Below are 20,312 nucleotides of genomic sequence, written 5' to 3'. Positions count from 1 at the left end.
TATTGGTTGAAGCTTTTAAAAATGAAATCGAATAGGTATCTTTACCATGCATATTGTTTGCAATATGAAATGGCAGAGCAAGGTAAATCATGTTGGGCAACAGCTTTCAAAAATATACTTTTTTCTTATGGCTTTGCTGAGTGTTGGTTCAACCAAGGAGTCGGCAACGAACAGGCGTTTCTATTTTTGTTCAAACAACGCTGCACAGACATTGAAATGCAAATTGGCATGGCCTTGTAAACAGTTACAGTCGACTTGCAACATATTCATTATTTAAAACGTCACTTTCCATAGAAAGTATTTGTGTATTCGAATGAAATCAATTTTCAAAACTGTATTTACTTCATTCCGAATTTCAGCGCACAATTTAAATATCGAGAAAGGTAGACGTTGTAGAAGTGCAAGAGAAGAAAGAGTTTGTTCATGCGACAACGAAACAATTGAGGATGAATTCCACTTTTTACTTGTGTGCCCTTGAATAAGGAACTTAGGGAAAAATATATTCCTGCTTACTACCAAGTAATACCAAGTATAGACAAATTTGTACAATTGCTAAGCACAGATAAGGCGGATGTTATCCGTAATATGAGTAGATTTATATTTTATGCTTTTGAAGCACGAAATGAGGCGAATCTCTAATTTGTGTGTACCTTTGACCAAATGTATTTTTTGAATTTATATCATAACACATAGGGCCGGTGGCCTGAAGTGAAATAAAGATTACTATTTACTATTAATAATTTCCTTAGGTACGTGATCAAATGATGCCAGGTACCATAATTTTGATGCAGCCAGCATATTAGCTACTATTGCTCTGCCTTTAAACGACAGATTTCTAGTATTCCAGATCTTAAGGCAATTCGTAAATTTTTCCATCACTGTTTTCCAGTTTTCTCTAGATGTGTTACTGTTTCCAAACCCAACTCCCAAGATCTGTAAAACCTTGTTCGAGAAATCGATCCCTTCCACTGAATCAGTGCGGTTTTTAAAACTCCCAGCCCATAAACCTTTGGATTTCTTTTTGTTCAGCTTTGCACCTGTTGCTTTTTCATATTTGTTAAACATTTTCAATGACTGAGTAATGCTTTTCAAATTTCTCAAGTAAAGAGTCGTATCATCTGCAAAACTCTTAATTTTTTCCTCTTGTTTGTCTGGTAGTATGAATCCTGATATGCTGTCATCTTTACGAATATTTTCGGCTAGCACTTCTGCTGCCATGATATACAGTAACGGTGATAAGGGGCACCCTTGTCTCACACCCTTCTGAAGTTGAATACTGCGAGAAAGAAAGCCATTACACTTAATTTTGCATGTAGTATTATTATAAAGAATTTTTATCCACTTGATAAAGTCAGTGCCAAAGTTGAATTTGTCAAGGACTTGAAAAAGGAAGTCTCTGTTTAACCTGTCAAAAGCTTTTGTTTGGTCAAGACTTATGACAATAAGAGGTTTATCAGTAAAATTAGCGTATTCAATAATATCTCTAGTAAAGACAATATTATCACCTATCTCCCGCCCGGGGATGTATCCACACTGATCTGGGCTGCATATTTTGACAATTACCTTCCACGCCCTATTAGCAATTACTTTTGCAAGAATCTTATAGTCTACATTGAGGAGACTAATTTGTTTCCAATTGTTTAAGTCTGCTTTATCTCCCTTTTATAGAGCAAAAAAACTAAACCAAGTTTCTGGCTGTTTATTAATTCCCCTGAATTAAAGCAAGCGTTAAATGTTTCAATAGGGTCAGACGCTAAAATATGCCAGAAGCATTTATAAAATTCCACTGAAAAGCAATCAGAACATTATTGTTGGCCGTTGTTTTAAAGCGTTGACTGCTTCTTCATGTGTAATATGACCTCCACAACTCTGTTATCTTGATTACTTAAAACAATGTTGGTTTTATCTATTAATTCCCTCTGTAGTAGGGTGTCAACATTTTCTTGTTTGTAAAGATCTTCATAAAATTCTGCTTGTATGTCTAATATAGAATCAATATCAGTGACTATTTTGCCACTCTTGTCTCTAACCTCCTTGAATAGTTTTTCTTTACCTCTCTGTTTTCTAGATTGAGGAAATATTTGAAGACTTCTCTCCTTGTTCAACCCATTGGGCCCTTGATCGAATTTGCTGTCCTTGTATTTGATTTAATTCGTATGATTTTAACTGGTTTTTAACCTCTTCAATATCACTTGCAGATTGATCTGATGTCATCATATTGTGCAGTCTTTTTTCCAACAGATTACGGTGTTTCTTATTACTTCTGTTTTTCTGTAAACTATACTTAATGGCCAATTCTCGAAGTTTATCCTTGCCTTTGTCCCACCAAACTGAAATGTCATCAAAAAGAGGCTTTTGACTTTGCCAAAATTTCCAGAGGTTTTCTACTTGGTTTTTGAAATGAGTACATGACAGGTGACTGTTATTGAATTTCCATGTCCCTTTCCCACGTTTTACACCTTCTAAAGATTCCATATCAACTACAACTGGTTGATGATCTGAAATAACACAAGATAAAATTTCACACTTTTTAACCTCAGTAAACAAGTCACTCGTGAAGAGCCACCGGTCCAGTCTGACTTTTGTCTGATAGTTCTTTTTGTCTTTGCAAAGTCTGTGCCACGTGTATTGGAGAAGATGTGGGTGTAATCTTCTCCAAACATCAGTCAGATTGAACTGATTCATCATAGCTTTAATCTCCTGTACACTACTATCATTACACAACCTAGCTGAGGATATCTTATCTTTGGATGTATCTACAACGCAGTTGAAATCACCGCCACATATTATGGAATCTGATTCATGATCTCGTGAGGCTTTTTCAATTTCCTCACTGAGTAAATTGAAATAGTTTTTTCGTTCTTTAACAGAGTTTGGAGCATAGATGTTCAGAAGTAAAATATTAACATTGTCATATTTTAACATAGCAATAATAGTTCGTCCTTCGTGAGCCATTTTAATTACCTTAATGTCAAGTTCGCAATCTTTTTTCCAGAGTATGGCTGTTCCTCTGCTATTGTTTTTATAGTTGTTCCATATTCCCTCACCACCCCATTCTTTTGTCCATGCGTCAGCTTCAATCTGTGATGCGCAGTGTGTTTCCTGTAGAAATATGATGTCTGCTCTTTGTCTTTTTATGTATTCAAAGCATTGCTTCCTTTTTGTTGGGTTTCTTAACCCATTTGTGTTAAGTGTTATCAGCCTGTTCTTCATTTATCTTAGTAGTAGTTGTTATGTTGTTTTGCTTTATTCCACCATTTTCATTTTCTGTATCCACACTATCCACACTATCCACACAATCCATGGTGTCCTCTTCTCCTTGCAAGTCACCATCTCCCTGTTCATCATCACCATCACCTTCATCTTCATCTTTACCGTCATCATCGTCCTCCTCATCTCCTGATGACAGCAGATCATATTTGTTAGATGTATGTACCTTAAATTCTTCTCCATTTTGTCTTCTATTTCTACGCCTGAATCTTCTTCTTTGACCTGGTGGTCTGAATGGTGTCATTTCTGCTTGTTCATGGGATCTTTTTATCTTGGTTGTATTATCTTCCCGCACGGTTGCCTGCATGTTATCGGCTCTTTCCATCTGGAGTGTATCTAGAGCAGCGGCCGAGTCAACAGTACTTGTGTTTGTTGACTTTGCCGCATTCTTTTCATGCTTTTCATTTCTGCTTCCAGATTCGGGGACTTTGTTTCCAGATCTGGCACCTACTTCTTCCATCTTTTTGTTTCCATTTGTCGGATTGGTTTTGCTTGCAGAATTTCCGTCTACTTTGGGCACTTCTTGTTTGTTGAGACTGTAATGCCCACCATTTTTCTGTTGCTGTTTTGTAGAATCGACCAATGTGGTTATTTGCTGTTGACGTAATCGTGACTGATTGAACCATTGTCTACAGTCTTTACGAAGATGCCCTTTTTTCCCGCATGCTAAGCATGTCTTCGCTTTTGGACAGGTTTGTCCAATATGACCGAACATGTGACATATGTAGCAAATTACCGGTGAGCTTACTTTAGCTGGTTGATCTTGATAACTTATGTCGATGGCTGCACCTCCATGCTTTTCAAAACATACATACTTGGGGATATCTTTGTTAATCTTCATTCTTATCACCATTCTTCCTTCTTTTGATATTTTATAGGGAATGGTTTTTTCACCTTCCACTTCACCATACATGTTTAAGAATGCGATGATACGGCGTACATCCACTTCGGGGTTTAGGTTATCCAGAGTGACTTTTTTGATATCAGTATTAAGATCATCTGGATAAATCCTATCACCGTTGTCAGCCATTATTCCATTCTCCAACACTGATTCCTTTAGTTGAACATTTCTCAGCGTCAGGAACCATATCCATGGTTTACCCAATACTCCTTTAATAAGGCCATCTATGTCTTCTTCCTTTATCTCTTTCGTGATCATTTCCCAAATCGCATCTCTTGTTGTCCAAGGTTTAAAGTTGAACTTCACGGTTCTCGTTGGACGAAAGTTGACTATTTCCAAAGCTTGAAACTTAGCCATAAGATCCTCCCCATCAGCCTGATTTGCCATTGATTCATCTTTGCTGTTTCCCACACACGTAGCTACATCCATATCCATTGTATCGATTAGCTTATTGTTGTGGAGCGTCTCCTCATTGTCTCTGCCTGGACAAGGCACGTCAACACGACCTGCCATTGCAGCCTTGATTTCTGAATACTGTTTTATGACAATTTTGTTGCTAACAGCGCCCTCTGCCGTTTGTCTTCGAGATGTAGTACCGTACAGACACATCGTATCATCACGCAACTGCACATAAATCGTTATCAGTGGAGCCAAACCTGAAGGGAAGAATTTTTGATATCAAACCTCATTTCGCAAGCACATTGATCATTTATAGTGACTGTAATTCAACCTAAATGAGAATGTTCATCGATGCATTGAACTTGTTTTAAACGGTTGACACTCGTTTTTTCTGAAAAAGTTAAAGGTGCAACAGTTTTACATTTTTTTTAGTAAAAGCTCGAACACTGACAAGTATATTTTTAATAAAAATCATATGTCATATAGTTAATTGGGATATCCATGGTGTCCAATCCGCACCAATGCTTCTTTTAATTTCACTGGTAGATTTCAAATTTCAACTCAACGCTTCACATCTCGTTTTCTTGAGTAATACAATCTTTAGTCGGCTTTGGAATACCCGAGGGTGATCTATTAGGGAAGAAAATGGTCAAAGTTCAAAGTTTAACTACCCAGCATCAAAAGGATCCCATATATCGCAGGTAATGTATGAACCTAAGTCATTCAAATTTGCCCATTTATTACCGTATTATACTAATGTATCGGTTTTAAGACAGCTATCTGTCATTGAGTACAATGACCCGCTATTCATTTAGGGGCCGTGAATAACTAAAACATGCGCACGGTAAACGAAACTAATTGCGCTTGGCCTCAACTCCCCTCTCCCCCAAACGAAAATTTGGGAAGTGCGAAAATCCAACCAAGCCTCCTTCTGTATCTGCATACCAAAATCGGTAATTACGTCGCTATGAAACTCACGCATACGCAACCGACACCCCAGCACACTCCCTTTAAAATCAATCTTTGTTCAGCGCCTACTCAACAATGACGCAACCAATAGAATGGAATGAAACAGTGTATCCAAACCGATTGTTACTTTATTTTACTCACGCACTGATTCACATGTATGTCAAAAAAATGCTGGTGTGATGCCGGTGCCGCACTGGCCTGATACACGCCAAACAATATAGCGCGATATTTTGCGATACATATAAACGTGTAGAGAGATGTTGCGATATGAACCTTCTAGTGCGATTTTTGCACACGATAATCGAAATACAGCCAAACCCCTTCCCCTTTAAACACAGAAGTTACGTTTACCGTGAGCATGTTTTAATTATCCACAGCCCCTTAGTTTGAAAAGAAAGTCGTGATTTAATGATAAAAATAATTGAAAAACAAAAGCGTATCGTCTCTGCGGATAGGCGGCGCCAGCTAAGAAAAATATTTTCCGTTGAGGAAATATTTGTCGAACAGACAGACACGCAAACAAAATGGCGGCTTTGTCAGCAGAATCCTCCACCGGTGGATTTGTTTTTGACAATTGCAGAAGGTGAGCATCGCGAGAGAAAACCACTTTGAACTGTCTTTGATTACATATACAAGGAATAATTCTGTGTGGGCTTTGAATTTCTATGAAAGTGGCGCAAAGGCCGACTATTTTGGTCGATTTTTCATTCGCATGTCAGTCTAGTCATGGCTCATTGCTGTGCACTATGAGTTGCAGTTTTTGCCATGTGGATTTGCATGTCAGTACACTCCAAGACTCATAACGGCCAAAAGGTAAAGCTTAATAGCTGTGAAGAACCTTTACGTAGATGTAGTGTATTTCATACGATAACCAAACACATAAATACTGGTAAACACCGTTTTGTGACGCCTTCTCAACCCACAAATATCGTGACATGTGACCATATAGACAAGATGGGTAGTGTGGTACCTCCATGAGACAGAGCAAAGTGGGTTGTATCTGCACGATAGGTACAGCAAACGTGTATTGTAAGTGCAGCAGCCGAAGACTGTGAAACATAAGCTACATGCAAATATTCACCTTTCAATCGATGTGATCACGGGGGCTACCTCATCCATGATGTGATAGAGGCTTGATAAAAAATCCTGACCCCTATCAAATTAAATTCACGTCAAATAGAAACACTTTCATTGTGGAGGCGACAAAAAGAATCTGAAAGGAAGAGGTTTTGTGTTTGATTGAATATACTGGTTTAAGTCTTTGGTCAATTCCCCCCCCCCCCCCCCTCCCAAATACATATTTGGAGATGTGGGTGTGATTAAAATCCTTCCAAAATTTTGAAACAAATGCTAACATTTCATGCTCCCTCTCAACAAAGTCCTCATTATTCAGACGAGCATATTTGACGTAAATGTTGCCTGCCATACCTATATCTAAATTCCACTTGAAGCATAGACTCTACCCAGAAGGAGCTGGATTAAGTACCGGTATTTAAAACAGTTGAATATCTTTTTCTCACTTCAGAAATGCACACTTGGAGCAAAATGGATTGCCTTTACCAAAAGCAAGGAAAACAGGAACTACAATTGTCGGAATAGTCTTCAAGGTAAAGAAGTGGTTGCTTGGCCTGATAGCATTACACTTTACAGAGAAGTATTCCAGATGAGATGGAACATAGAACAAATTGCTTCCATGGATTTCATATTCCATGGATAAAATAAAGACTTGCAAAGAATTAATGAGATACATATACAGTATGCAGAACAATAGATATCCCATGTCAAGGAATATTCCCCTTTAATTTCAAATACAAATACATGGTATCCACTACCAATGAGGAATTACATGACTTGTGTAAAATGATTAAGTATATCGCCAACCAATCTTGACGGTGTACGATTTATATGCTGTCAATTGAGCCTCTTCAGTGTGTTTAAAATCCCATTAGCTGTATCATTTGGGTTTTTTATATAAAGATAGTTTGAATTGAAAAACAATTTACGCATAAATGCATACAGATGTGTGACTACAAAGTATTTTTCAAACATTGACGACAAATGTACAACTTAGATTTTAACGACAAAATACTTTTCAACTTCCAAGTCATATGTGTCAACTGCAAGTGAGAACACAAAAACTGAGAACAATCAACCAAATCCATTGTCAAGTGTTGAAATAGTAACATTTTCAAAGATAATGTAATAAGTGGAATTGAAAACATCTCTCTGAAATTGAGTTGCTGTCCCCAAGATTCTGCCAGTGGTGTTTATTATATGTTTTTGCTGGACTTTCCCATTCTGAAAATCACTTTCTTTTACAGGATGGGGTAGTGCTAGGAGCTGATACCAGGGCCACAGAAGACACCATTGTAGCTGATAAGAATTGCTCTAAAATTCATTACATTGCACCAAATATTTAGTAAGTAAGAAATTTTTTTCATTCTAACAAAATGTCACAGTGTGGTGGCTTTTGAAATTTTACATGTGAAATTAGTGTGTTAATCATTAATTTGTTATAATTCTGAATTTTAGCACCAGCTTGCCAAAATCCAAAATTTACATCTATTGGCCCATTAATCCTGTTTCACCCCCAATTCCTGTAAACAGGTCCACTACCACCATTGATAACAATGGGATCGGGCCAAACCACGGTGGTGAAAGGGTTAACTATTCCATTTCACTCAGTGGGCAAATGATAGATACACTTATTTACAAGGTTTGTACTCTCTGAGATGGAACTGTCTGTATTACAGTGACAATTCTCCAAAAAGTTTGTGTATTAATGATGTAATTGACTAATTGTTATTTTAATATGGCCAAGTACACTACAGATAGTGATAGAGGAATTCATGTTGATATTTTTTAATTGGTAGGAATTTGAGAAATAGCAGCTCTAAAGGTTGCATGTCTTCCGTTTGATTTCCAGTTGTTGTGGGGCCGGTACAGCAGCAGACACAGAGATGACAACCCAGCTGATCTCATCCAACATTGAACTTCATCAGCTGTCAACTGGAAGAGTACCCCGGGTGTGTGTGGCCAATAGAATGCTTAAACAAATGTTATTCAGGTAGGAAGATTTGCCTTTATTTATTCTTTATGTAAATGTGTTATGCTTTGCATCAGATTTGTCATTTTGATAAATGTTTTTATGAAAAGAATTGTGCCTATAGGATATTGTAAATATTAATGTTATCAGAAAAAGATGGAGTGTTAATCAAAAAGAAGTAGGAAAGTCTTGTGTTGATGATTTGTAATAACCATGACTACCTGTGATAATACACTGTAAGTTATTGTATTCAAGTGCTCCTTTCTTTGTGTGCAGTTCTACAACATAAGACAACTGGCATGTATATGGAGCTTCCCTATAAAAGCCGGATTATTGTAAATCTATGCAAATGTAAAAAGCCATCTCTACTGATCGAACGTGCCATGTTTGGTCGTAGAATCCCATAATTCTGCCATGTTTCAGGCTTTCATTGTCATTCATCTTGCAGATGATGTTTGTGAATATATATAGTGACTAAACTTGAGTTGAGATTAAGACTGAAAAAATGTTCCGATTTTGGCGGAGAACACATATATTTCAAAATGTGTTCCCTGTATGACCATTTGACCCCTCTTTGCATATGTCACAAAAGTACCCATCATGATTATTCAAATTTTTCATATGGTCTAAGTCATGCTATTAGAATTGAAAAACTCCCAAGTGCATGCAAATAGCTGTGTCATCAGTAATCCCCTATTGTGCACCCACGGTCCTGTAACTTTCCGTTGACATTAGCTCCAAATTAATTTCACCATGATGTTTTCCAATCTTAGATTGAAATCATGTAAAATTCTGTGATTACCGTATATATGCAGGTCCCTCAGTCAAAATTCTTTATGCTGTCTATGAACCTGACCTTTCAAGAAGCAAAGTGATTTCAGGGGGAAAGGTCATACTTAAAAGTGTCGTTACTCTTGCTGAACAGTTTGTGAATGTGTTTTTTATTTACGTTGATAGGTACCAAGGTTATATTTCAGCAGCCTTGGTGTTGGGCGGTGTGGACTGCACTGGACCTCACCTGTACAGCGTTTATCCTCATGGTTCAACCGACGTCCTTCCCTACGTCACAATGGGATCTGGCTCGCTGGCAGCCATGTCTGTCTTTGAAAGCAGATACAAACCTAACATGGAGGTAGGTGAAAAAGATGATTGTTAGGCGTTGAATTCATTGCTTAAGTTGTTGCTTCTCATCCACTTTGTTCCTACCGTGTTAGCTTTCTCTGGATAAACACTAGGCAGATACTTCAAGGTTCCTGATTCTCTATTTTACAGAATACTTTCAATAAGTTTTGAAATACATGTACCATTCTTTCATAACAATTTACAAGGCACAAAGTTACTGATTGTACTTTTATGTTGTCAAGTAAAAGAATTGAACACTTTGTTAAAGCTAGGGATTATTTAAAACAATATTAATTGCATGATTAGAATAGACCAAAGACAACCTGTAATGTACGCTCAGGTATTTGGTTTACGGTATTAGATGTTAGCGAACTCAACATTTAATTCTTGTAGGTATTTACCACAATATGTCATCACTTCCTGTTTGTTCATTCTGTCTGTAAGCAGTTCTGAAGGCATGCTTTGTAAAGCCACTCTCTCAGCATGTTTTGTACCTTTTCACCCCCATTCTCTGTTATAAAGATCCATAATCACCTTTAATAACAATCAGGTTTGGCCCAAACCATTACAGGGAAAGGGTTAAGATGGTGATTCATGTGACTGATCTCTCTAAGTCTATGAAACTGACAGAACTAATATCCAATGACAATGGTTTTGCCCTTATAAAGTCAGTTGACAATGCTTACAATTTTTTTCGAATCTCTCAAATGCACTGAAAAGGGAAAAAGGAGAAAAGGCCAGTTTGCATTTTGCATACTGCACAAGTGTATTGATATTAAATTAATAGACATGTCGTTTGTTGTTTCTGCAAACATTTCAAACAATAATTCCTCCCCTGCTGACACAAAAAATATGAAAGACTTTGTGACAACTAGATAACTACAATACAAGAACTAAATGTTGTAGCTTTTTCTCCTTAACAGAGAGACGAGGCAGCCCAGCTGGTGCGTGATGCCATAGCCGCTGGTATCTTCAATGATCTGGGTTCAGGCAGCAACGTTGATGTGTGCGTCATCACCAAAGACAAAGTGGAGTACATCAGACCATATGATGAGGCCAACAAGAAAGGAGTCAGGTAAGGAAATGATCCGTCATGTGAGGGCGCTCTTTGTGTGTTAGAGGTTCAGAGTGAAAGAAGTGTCGTTGAATTTATACCAGGAGATCTTCCCGGGGATCTTCCATTCTGGTTTGTGATATCTGTGAAAAACACTTTAGGCACAATGAAAGCTAATTTTGCCGGACTTTGAGTGTCATGCTTAAAAGATGTATAGAAACATACACACACAAGATAATGATTAATTGTAAGATGGCATAATATGGACACTATTCTTCAGTCTTGCTAGGTGAATTGTGTATAAGATAGAAAGTATCATGTGTGTTAGGTACATGGAAGTGCTGCTGTATCAAACTGAGCAGAGGGAGCAATGTTTCAGTGAAAGTGATTCTCAAACACTGATCTTTTCAGCATTTTACACAATCTCTCAGTACACCTTGAACCCGTCCATTGCTTCTGAAAGTTGCTCTCAACACATAAATTTGGTACCGTTATTGTCAATGCAATGCCGAGTATAAAAATCAACATGTGCTTCCAAGCTCATGATCAATATTCATTTGCCCCCCCCACTTATGCTTCTTTGTAATAAAATTTCCTAAATTGCTGATAAAAGGTCGCAGCTGTAACTCCTTAGGACAGGCAAGATTTACTCTTTGCATCTCAGACTTGTCACAAGGAGGTACAGCTCCCTGCCTTATGTATGAGCCTTTAAGTTGAGCTGATAGAATCATACTATCATCAATAAACTTGCCTAATCAGGGATCCATGAATGTATGGCCAAGAAATATCATGACATGTGATATGCAATAATTACTCATGTCCTGTTTATTTTATCATTACAGACAAGGTGACTACAGGTACAAGAAAGGTACTACAGCAGTGTTATCGGAAACTGTCAGGAAGTTTGAGGTCACCAGTGAAACCACAGAAGCTATGGAAACATGAAAATACCTCTGCCAGTCTTTTATGTGTGACTAGTATTGTATATGTCATTTCAGTGTCTGCTTATGGGCCCTCAGTATCTGTGAAGACTACCTTACGAAACAAGCCAATCAGCAGACTTGTATTACATGCCAATGAATGGGTATCAATCCATTTGCAAGACAGCTTCCGATTGGTTGATACACTTCTGTAAGGTTTTGATGTAGCCAATTAGAATCATTATACTGTTAGTCACAGCAGTTTGCTGGTTTGATATGAAAATCAGAAGCCCATATCCACTAAAAAGAGAGAGAAAAAAGATATGACATCATTTACTGATAAAACCTTTTGCCGGATATGGAAAACAAAATCTGGTGAACAGCAGGCACACCTCAACATATTGTAACATCTTGTCTTCATTCATTTGAATCTGTCAAGATCTCATTCCGGTTCTGTTATTTTGTCCCAGGCAGAGTTTCACTTATGGCAACTGTACAATTTTTTTTTTCATTCAAATGGTCAGAAATAAATCCATCAATTATTCTTTATATGTTGTTTGTGTGTTGAAATGAGTTATGGTATGATGTTTCTCATGGGTTAATTTTGTCAATTTAAGTGCATTGTGAAATGCACAGTATTAATTAGTGCTACTTACGCAGTTCTTCAGTGTTCCCTCCAATGTTTTTGAACCCTTTAAAAAAAGTTTAGGATTACTTTTTTATTTATTAATTGCAATACATGTGACAACATAAAAATTTCCCTGTCAATGAGAGCTTTTCTTGCACAAGTGGCATATCAATTATGTGAGAGGGATGAAAGGCAAACTTGTATGCAACCAAACCGATGTTTTACATTGTTTTTTGAAACCTGTGTTTTGAAAGAATACAGCATTCACAGTCTGTGTAATTAAGCGCCAGATTTTACATCTATATTAAACTAGTCACTGAGAGACGCAGTTAGAGTATTGTTCATTGATTTGAAGATAAGGTACGGGTACAGAGAAATGATAAACATAATTGCAGGGGACAGATATCTGAACCGTTATCACAGGTACAGCCCATGTTGTGACAGGTAGATTGGTCCATGGAGCTTAGAAGGAAATGACCTGTTACGTGTATCTGTTTACATTTTCTCAGTAAGATGGTTTGAAGTCACATGCGATATGCGTAAGGGTGCTAAGCAAAGTATGATCATAGAACAATGACGAAATTATCTATGAGTTGCCAATCAAATGTTGCCTCCACAAATATACACTTAACCCTTTCACCCCAGTTCCCTGTATACAGGTCCAACTTTACCATAGAAAACAATGGATTTGGGACAAACCATGGTGGTGAAAGGGTTAAACACCCAAATTTAATTAACTAAAGCAATCACTGAAGATTTGAAATTTATATTTTAAAGACAATGTGGCTTGTATACAGTTAATTATATGATGTCATCCCCCCAACCCAAGATTACAGTATTATTGATAAATGTATCGGATTATCTAGTATTGTGGCCTCAGGTGTTTTCTACATCTCCAAATTCACTGGCATTGCCAAAACTGTGGAATAAGAGCAAAAATGTACCCTTCCTCCTGCTCCATTGTGGGCAAAAGCAAACTTCGCACAACATAATTTACAAGGCAAAGTTGATTTCGTTATAAAATTTCCAATTTTGCTTTTTTTTCCATCATGGGCCTGGAGGAGTGTATATCACGGTAGGGCACAGTCCCCTGTGATTAAGGGAGTCCAAAACAATTCTCAGAAGATTGGATGGTAAATGCAAACAGATGCAGCGATAAGGGCCTAATCACTGATGTTAAGTACTGCAGTATGCTAGGTTGACCGTCTTTTGACACTATTTTGATTATTTCTGTTTCAGAGAGCAACCATCGATGTTACTTTGCTCACTGACTAAATAGTCGATTTTCAGATCCATACTGGCACTCCATCCCATCGTGCGCTGTACCGGACATAGCAATAAGTGCTTCAATTACAGTTTTTGATACATTATACAAGAAATTATGTCATTAGCATATTTAAATGTCATGTGTATATGCAAAGTCTGAGCCCAGTTGATTGATAATTCAACATTTTTCAGTAAGCAGGACAGCGTAATAAACTTCTCACGTGATACAAAAACAACTGAATTTTATGAAAGGCCAGCGACTTTGCCCCTTCAATACTTCAGAAGAGACTGACAACTTGATATCTGAGACATCACATACAGTTTCTTTGAAGAAGCTGTCATACATGCATGTCTTGGCTATCAAGCTACTTATTTATAAAGTCTACTGGTTTTCGTAATTCTCAATTCTGTAATTCACCTCAACATGTTAAACCCCGAAGAACGCAAGGAATTGAATGTGGGTGTTGTAAATGCCTACAGGTCGCTACCGTTACTATACTACTCTGCACATGCCTGTTAGCTTTATCGTGGTGGTCTTTTCGTTAACCTCCGTCGATTGTATCAACAATTTTAATATATTCACCTGAAGGGTTTAGAGCACTATACCGCACACCTGGACTTCAAAAACTTCTGTTTTTGAATAAAATTTACCCGTACGACCAAGTTTATATTTTACAGAGAAAAGAAAAAACTGTGAAGTGCCTATTTAAAGATACAAGTGAAACTTTGAGAATTAGCTTCTACTACAGCATGAATGACCGAAGGGAAAACTTGTATCCGCCTTTTTTGCATCGTTGTTGCAACCATCGCTTCTTCTGTCTATATGTTACAACCAGCGTACGGAATGTTTCCTAGATCGTCGTCGGATGGGAATTGACTGACACTGTACTGTGAGGCCGAAGGCCGAACCTCGGGTACTGTATAAGAATACACAGGCGTACGGAATGTTTCCTAGATCGTCGTCGGATGGGAAGTGACTGACACTGTACTGTGAGGCCGAAGGCCGAACCTCGGGTACTGTATAAGAATACTGTATTCTTATACAGTACCGAGGTTCGGCCTTCGGCCTCACAGTACAGTGTCAGTCACTTCCCATCCGACGACGATCTAGGAAACATTCCGTACGCCTGTGGTTACAACCAGCGTTTTGAAACGGTATATTGTTCGTAGTCCGTGTATAAATATTTAAGTCCTAGATTTTACGATATCTGTGTCAAACAGGTCACCCACCGATAGCAGCTAGTGTATTGTTCATTGTTTTGACGGTATTGGTACAGGTACCGAGCATGATCAATCCTGTGATACCGCGACCCGATCTAATTCTGGCTAGCTGGTAGGTGGAAGTTGCTGTTCTTTAATAACGCAGTGTGTCATTTGGCTGACCACGACGTGATCAGTTTCATTAATCGAATGTTTTCGTACATGGAAGTTTTTGTTCTGTACATGTGTGAGGTATATGATGTGTTGCTGTGGGTCCAAAGCTGTGGTGTTTTTATTTAGACGGTATTCCTGTCCTTTACCGCGTAGGCCTGATTTTGGCTTTTCGGACTTTTAACCACACGGTGGAGGGTAAAAGTCGTAAAGCACCACAGCTATAGACCCACAGCTATATCAGGTAAACACAGGCGCTCCTCAGCTGGGTAGTCTGCTAAAATAGATCGATTTTCGGCTCGATCTATCGATCCCGTAGTCGATATGCCCGCCACTGCAACCTATATATTTAGGTTGCAGTGGTGGGCCGGGCATATCGACTACGGGATCGATAGATCGAGCCGAAAATCGAACTATTTTAACAGACTACCCAGCTAAGGAGCGCCCGTGCACTAAGAAGAGAACCGAAGGACTCATCTCGCGTCTTTTTCCAGACTATGGAAGGATAGACTGTGGAGGTAAAAAAGATAGACAGGCGTAGAAAGTATAATGGTACTTCTATATTACAAAACATCACTTAAAATGACGCAAACAATTGTCATCGATTAAAGCGAGCACTTACAATTATCAATAAATCATAGACCAAGTTTAACGTAAATTTGACGGAGACTGTTGAGTCACTTTTCAACACATGATTTCTCTGTATACGAGAATCATACTGTAAATTGTTGGGTTTTTTTTCGATGGGACAACAAAAAGTTATGAAAATTGATGGTGCGGCAGTGTACGATGCAGAAAGTTCTTTACGCATATTATAGAACAAAGTTGATGCAGGGAAGCCGTATGCCCCGGTCAACCCAGTTTTTTTTGGTCGCTTAATAATAAACAAAGAAGAACTTTTAAGGCACAGTGATAAGACTTACGAGAAAAAAATGACCGCCCATCTGCCAAGAACTTGCGACCATCTTTCCCGTGACGACTGTACAATCCTTATAAGCTTACCACCCCTTTTGAAAATAGTGTAGTCCTGTCACCAAGAGTATTATGGGATAGGTTCACCTCCCATAGGAAACCTCACGATATACTGAATTCCATTCTCATCCGTGCAGATACAGTTGTCGATACACAAGCCACTCCGAGAGAGCTAATCACACAGAAGTAATCGCAACAAGAAGTGGCAGTTTCATTGTCACTTGCTTTCGTTTACATCCTAACATTTTGCGTCGACCAAACCAGGATTTAAGGTAAGGTCTCAGGCCAACCCACAAGTGCATTCAGTACAACCTGCGTCTGTAGACGTGTAGTGTACGCGTTCTTGGTCACCATGGCCATACAGGTCACCGGTGACGCTGGCACTGACGTTTTATGGCGCGTAATGCATGCCAAAATTAACATCCGTTTTCTTACACCACTGACCGAATTTTTCCACTAGTCATCCACATTCGGCTTGCCGATTTCTGAACCCACTCACTGAATTATTCAAGTGGTTAGCGATTTCTGAACCCACTTACTGCATCCTTCACGTGGTCAGCGATTTCTGAACCCACTCACTTACATTCAAGTGGTTAGCGATTTCTGAACCCACTCGCTGAATTCTTCATGTGGTCAGCGATTTCTGAACCCACTCACTGAATTCTTCATGTGGTCAGCGTTTTCTGAACCCACTCACTTACATTCAAGTGGTTAGCGATTTCTGAACCCACTCACTGAATTCTTCATGTGGTCAGCGTTTTCTGAACCCACTCACTTACATTCAAGTGGTTAGCGATTTCTGAACCCACTCGCTGAATTCTTCATGTGGTCAGCGTTTTCTGAACCCACTCACTTACATTCAAGTGGTTAGCGATTTCTGAACCCACTCGCTGAATTCTTCATGTGGTCAGCGTTTTCTGAACCCACTCACTTACATTCAACTGGTTAGCGATTTCTGAACCCACTCGCTGAATTCTTCATGTGGTCAGCGATTTCTGAACCCACTCACTTACATTCAAGTGGTTAGCGATTTCTGAACCCACTCGCTGAATTCTTCATGTGGTCAGCGATTTCTGAACCCACTCACTGAATCCTTCAAGTGGTTAGCGATTTCTGAACCAAGTCACTGAATTCTTCAAGTACTGAACTCCCTAAGCTCAACTTCATTAGTTTCTACTTATGACACGAAACAAGACCCCTACGTCACACAGCGTCATGCCTACGTCAAATGTCGTCACAAAAATTGTGGTGTCAATTTTTATTAGAATGCTAAGGGGTCGAAATTTACTTTGACCTCTGAGTTTTACGTCGACAACAAGTGCGTTTACGTCAACTAACACACTCTGTCAGTGGATTATTTTTATTTTATTTTTTCTTCCAGGCCTTAAAGCCCCATTATTTTTTAACTTTTAACCTTTTTTGTTCGAAATTACATGTTATTCCCTTTCATCCATCTTGAAATGTTGTTCAGTGAAGAAATAAGCCAAATTTGTGCTTCTGTATATAGTGACATACAAACGCTAAATACTGCCCGATCGAGTTAGATTGCCGCGCGGGTTTGTTGACCACGCACATGTATACGTCCTGCAGCATGCCTTGCACGAGTGATCGCTCGCATGGAAGTACAGCTCTCGTCATCGTACGGTTTCAGAAAAACGACAATATGGTAATTGAATATCGTAATTTAACTGCCTGTAGCTAGATTTAACTTTACCAAAGGCGATTGAAACCTCTACATTCAGTGTTGATAACTGACTTTTAAATCTTAAATTTCAGCTTCGAATGATCGTGATGACAATAACCTTAACACAGAAGTGATATTTGCAATCAATACCGTTATTTCACGGTGACCTGTAATTGATTTTGAGACGTACAGTCGCGCAAAATTAATTCAGTCCGGTGATTCTTTTAAAGTGTTTTTACTCTGTACTTGATGGTGAAATAAATTTCTTCTGGTATAGGCTAATGTCTCGCATTTGTTTTTTTTAACTCGTCGCCACGTGACTTTCTTTTGTTGAAAAAGTGTCCATTTCACAAGCTCTTTTGTTTAAAAGTGTCCGATTTACTAGTAAACCGGACAGTTTTTAACAAAAGAACTGTCCGATTTACTAGTAAATCGGACACTTTTAAACAAAAGAACTTGTAAATCGGACACTTTTTAAACAAAAGAAAGCCAGGTGGTATACAGTAAAATATTCGGTTATGGAAATAAGAGAGCATGGTTAGAACAATGGGCACGAGGCGGAGAGTGGTATAACTAAGTTAAAACAAGGAACATTCCTAGGAAACGATAAAAGGAAATGTTCTTAACGTATTTTAAGACCTTAGAATAGTTAAGTGTCGTATAATAAGAGGCTCTCATCAGCCAACAGTCCCAAAAAATTCCTGGGGCCATGCCGCGCCCTGCCCGGGCAAATGTCCACGGTCGCTGGCTGAATGACCTGCGAATGATTTTATTTTGTTCTCCTCTGTTTAAAACGTACTGTTACTGTGTTTCAGAGGATACAGAACTTTGGGCAAGTAAATTTACTTTAATGTGTATCCGCGCACTTGTCTTCCTTATAGCTAAAGGCATGATACTTTGTAAATTTAAAGTTCTGAATCTCCATCAAAGATCAGCGGACATTGTCAATATGCAATGATTGTAACGAGAAAAGAGAACAAATCGGAAAAAAGAGGGTGAGAAAAATTACAAAATAACGGAAAGAATGAAGAGAAAAAAGAAAAAAATTGTTCATCCTGAGTGGGATTCGAACACACTTGCTGGGGGGGGGGGGAAGCATTAATCCACACACCTCATGTTGTTGTATGTTTGAAGCTGCAATTTTGTTTGTATATGTTCTCGAATTCATTTTAGGGGGGCAGTTTGAGTCTCGAAAACGTGAAAATTGAGATCGCGAACACGATTTCATTGGTTGTTTATTATGAAACAGCGATAGGATTTTAGCAAGCGATGTCAGCAATTCAATTGTCAATTGAACACTAGGGTCTAAGGCTAATTATTGAGAACACACTTTTTGTCACACGAGGAAACTCTTTCAACACGAAAGCCATACATTTTAGACCATCTGATACAGCAAAATGGTGACATAAGTGTACAATTTGCATTTAATGGCAAGTTATCATGATTGTGTCGATAAGGTGCTTTTTCTTGCTTACCAACACGATCATCGTGTCGATAGCCAGAACGTTATTTGGGGCCTGCCTTACGCATGGACCGAATATTAGGCTACGTCCATGCTTAGCGGTACGCCATAGCTCACTCCGAACGTCTCTAGACTACAGCCTAAGCAAATTGTGCAGATATATGTGTCATGAATTCTTTAAAAAATAAGTAAACAACAGAATCAAACCAAGAGGTTAGTTTTCTGTTGGGCCGGGTGTGCACGGGACGACTTTGCAGTGAGGCCGGCCGGGATCTCTCTTGTGTTCGAACTTCTAACATGCCTGGGCGCCATTAATGTTGTGCTCGCATCTAGCCGGTTATTGTACTACGGTAGTCCTTATGAGGATTAGATACCCGTTACGTTTGATATTATTTGGAAATACTTTTAAATTTACTAAGTAAGACTTTTATACTGTATTCAAGATATAATTTGTTCCTTTCTATGCATTTTCAATTACGGCAACGATATGCGAAGTTGATGGGCTGTACATGTTGCCTATCCTGTACATACAGCGTAGCCCGCCGGCCGTACACCAAACTTCGTTTGAGTAGACAGAGCAGAAGCAGTCCCGTCATTTATTTTCAACGACATTTTCATAATACTGCATAATGGAAGAAACGACTAGTTCAATGATTACGATGGTGAAATATTGAATTTTTATTTATATATGTTTTTCTCTCTCAATTCATTCAGCAAACTTGATCTCCGTACCGTCGGTCACAACGTGCAATGCCTTGCATGAAGCTTACAATCGACTGCCTCCATCCATCGTTACTTTAGCTGTTCAAGACGTTTGTTTGCACGGCTCATTATAGTCGGAAAATCTGTAAACACCTACATATTTATATCTTTCCAGTATTTCGCCGAACTTTTGCGCGTCTTTGGCTGAGTCTCCAGTTTCGATTGACCAGACCTTTTCGAAGAGCATAGGTTTCTATGGACGCCACAGTAAAACAAAACTTGCGTCACAGTCCCTCTATCTATAGAGGGACTGTGCTTGGGTAGATTGACGGTGGTGTCATTACGTTTCGTCTTGTGTGTCAAGAAAGCCTGACTTCTGGTCCGGACAAGAAGTCATTTTCACTCCTTTTACTGTTCATTGTACACGTTTTGTGAGGCGGGCTGGGCATGCGAACCATGCGATTCAGTATCTATTAGATTCATTTCGGGTCGTCACATCTTACAAGCTTTGATAAAGACCCCCTAGCGTAATGGTCAGCCACCTTA

General features: G+C 38.7%; 2 protein-coding genes across 2 annotated transcripts in view; both read left to right on the top strand.

Moving 5' to 3' along the window:
* LOC139114139 (serine/threonine-protein kinase Nek7-like) overlaps positions 1 to 20,312 on the top strand; it is an 81,010-nt gene that overhangs the window by 36,942 nt on the left and 23,756 nt on the right. The window contains exon 2 of the mRNA XM_070675683.1: positions 16,076 to 16,190. The gene's annotated coding sequence lies outside the window, so the exon portion shown is untranslated. The remainder of the gene's footprint in view (positions 1 to 16,075; positions 16,191 to 20,312) is intronic.
* On the top strand, positions 6,014 to 12,230 carry LOC139114140 (proteasome subunit beta type-7-like). The gene is made up of 7 exons (XM_070675684.1): positions 6,014 to 6,122; positions 7,065 to 7,146; positions 7,861 to 7,958; positions 8,466 to 8,606; positions 9,543 to 9,717; positions 10,631 to 10,782; positions 11,604 to 12,230. The coding sequence occupies exons 1-7, from the start codon at positions 6,064 to 6,066 to the stop codon at positions 11,704 to 11,706; spliced, it is 810 nt and encodes a 269-aa protein (XP_070531785.1). The 5' UTR covers positions 6,014 to 6,063; the 3' UTR covers positions 11,707 to 12,230.

Source organism: Ptychodera flava, chromosome 16 (assembly GCF_041260155.1).
Source record: "Ptychodera flava strain L36383 chromosome 16, AS_Pfla_20210202, whole genome shotgun sequence".
NCBI lineage: Eukaryota > Metazoa > Hemichordata > Enteropneusta > Ptychoderidae > Ptychodera > Ptychodera flava.
This window is presented reverse-complemented; position numbering and strand designations above follow the sequence as displayed.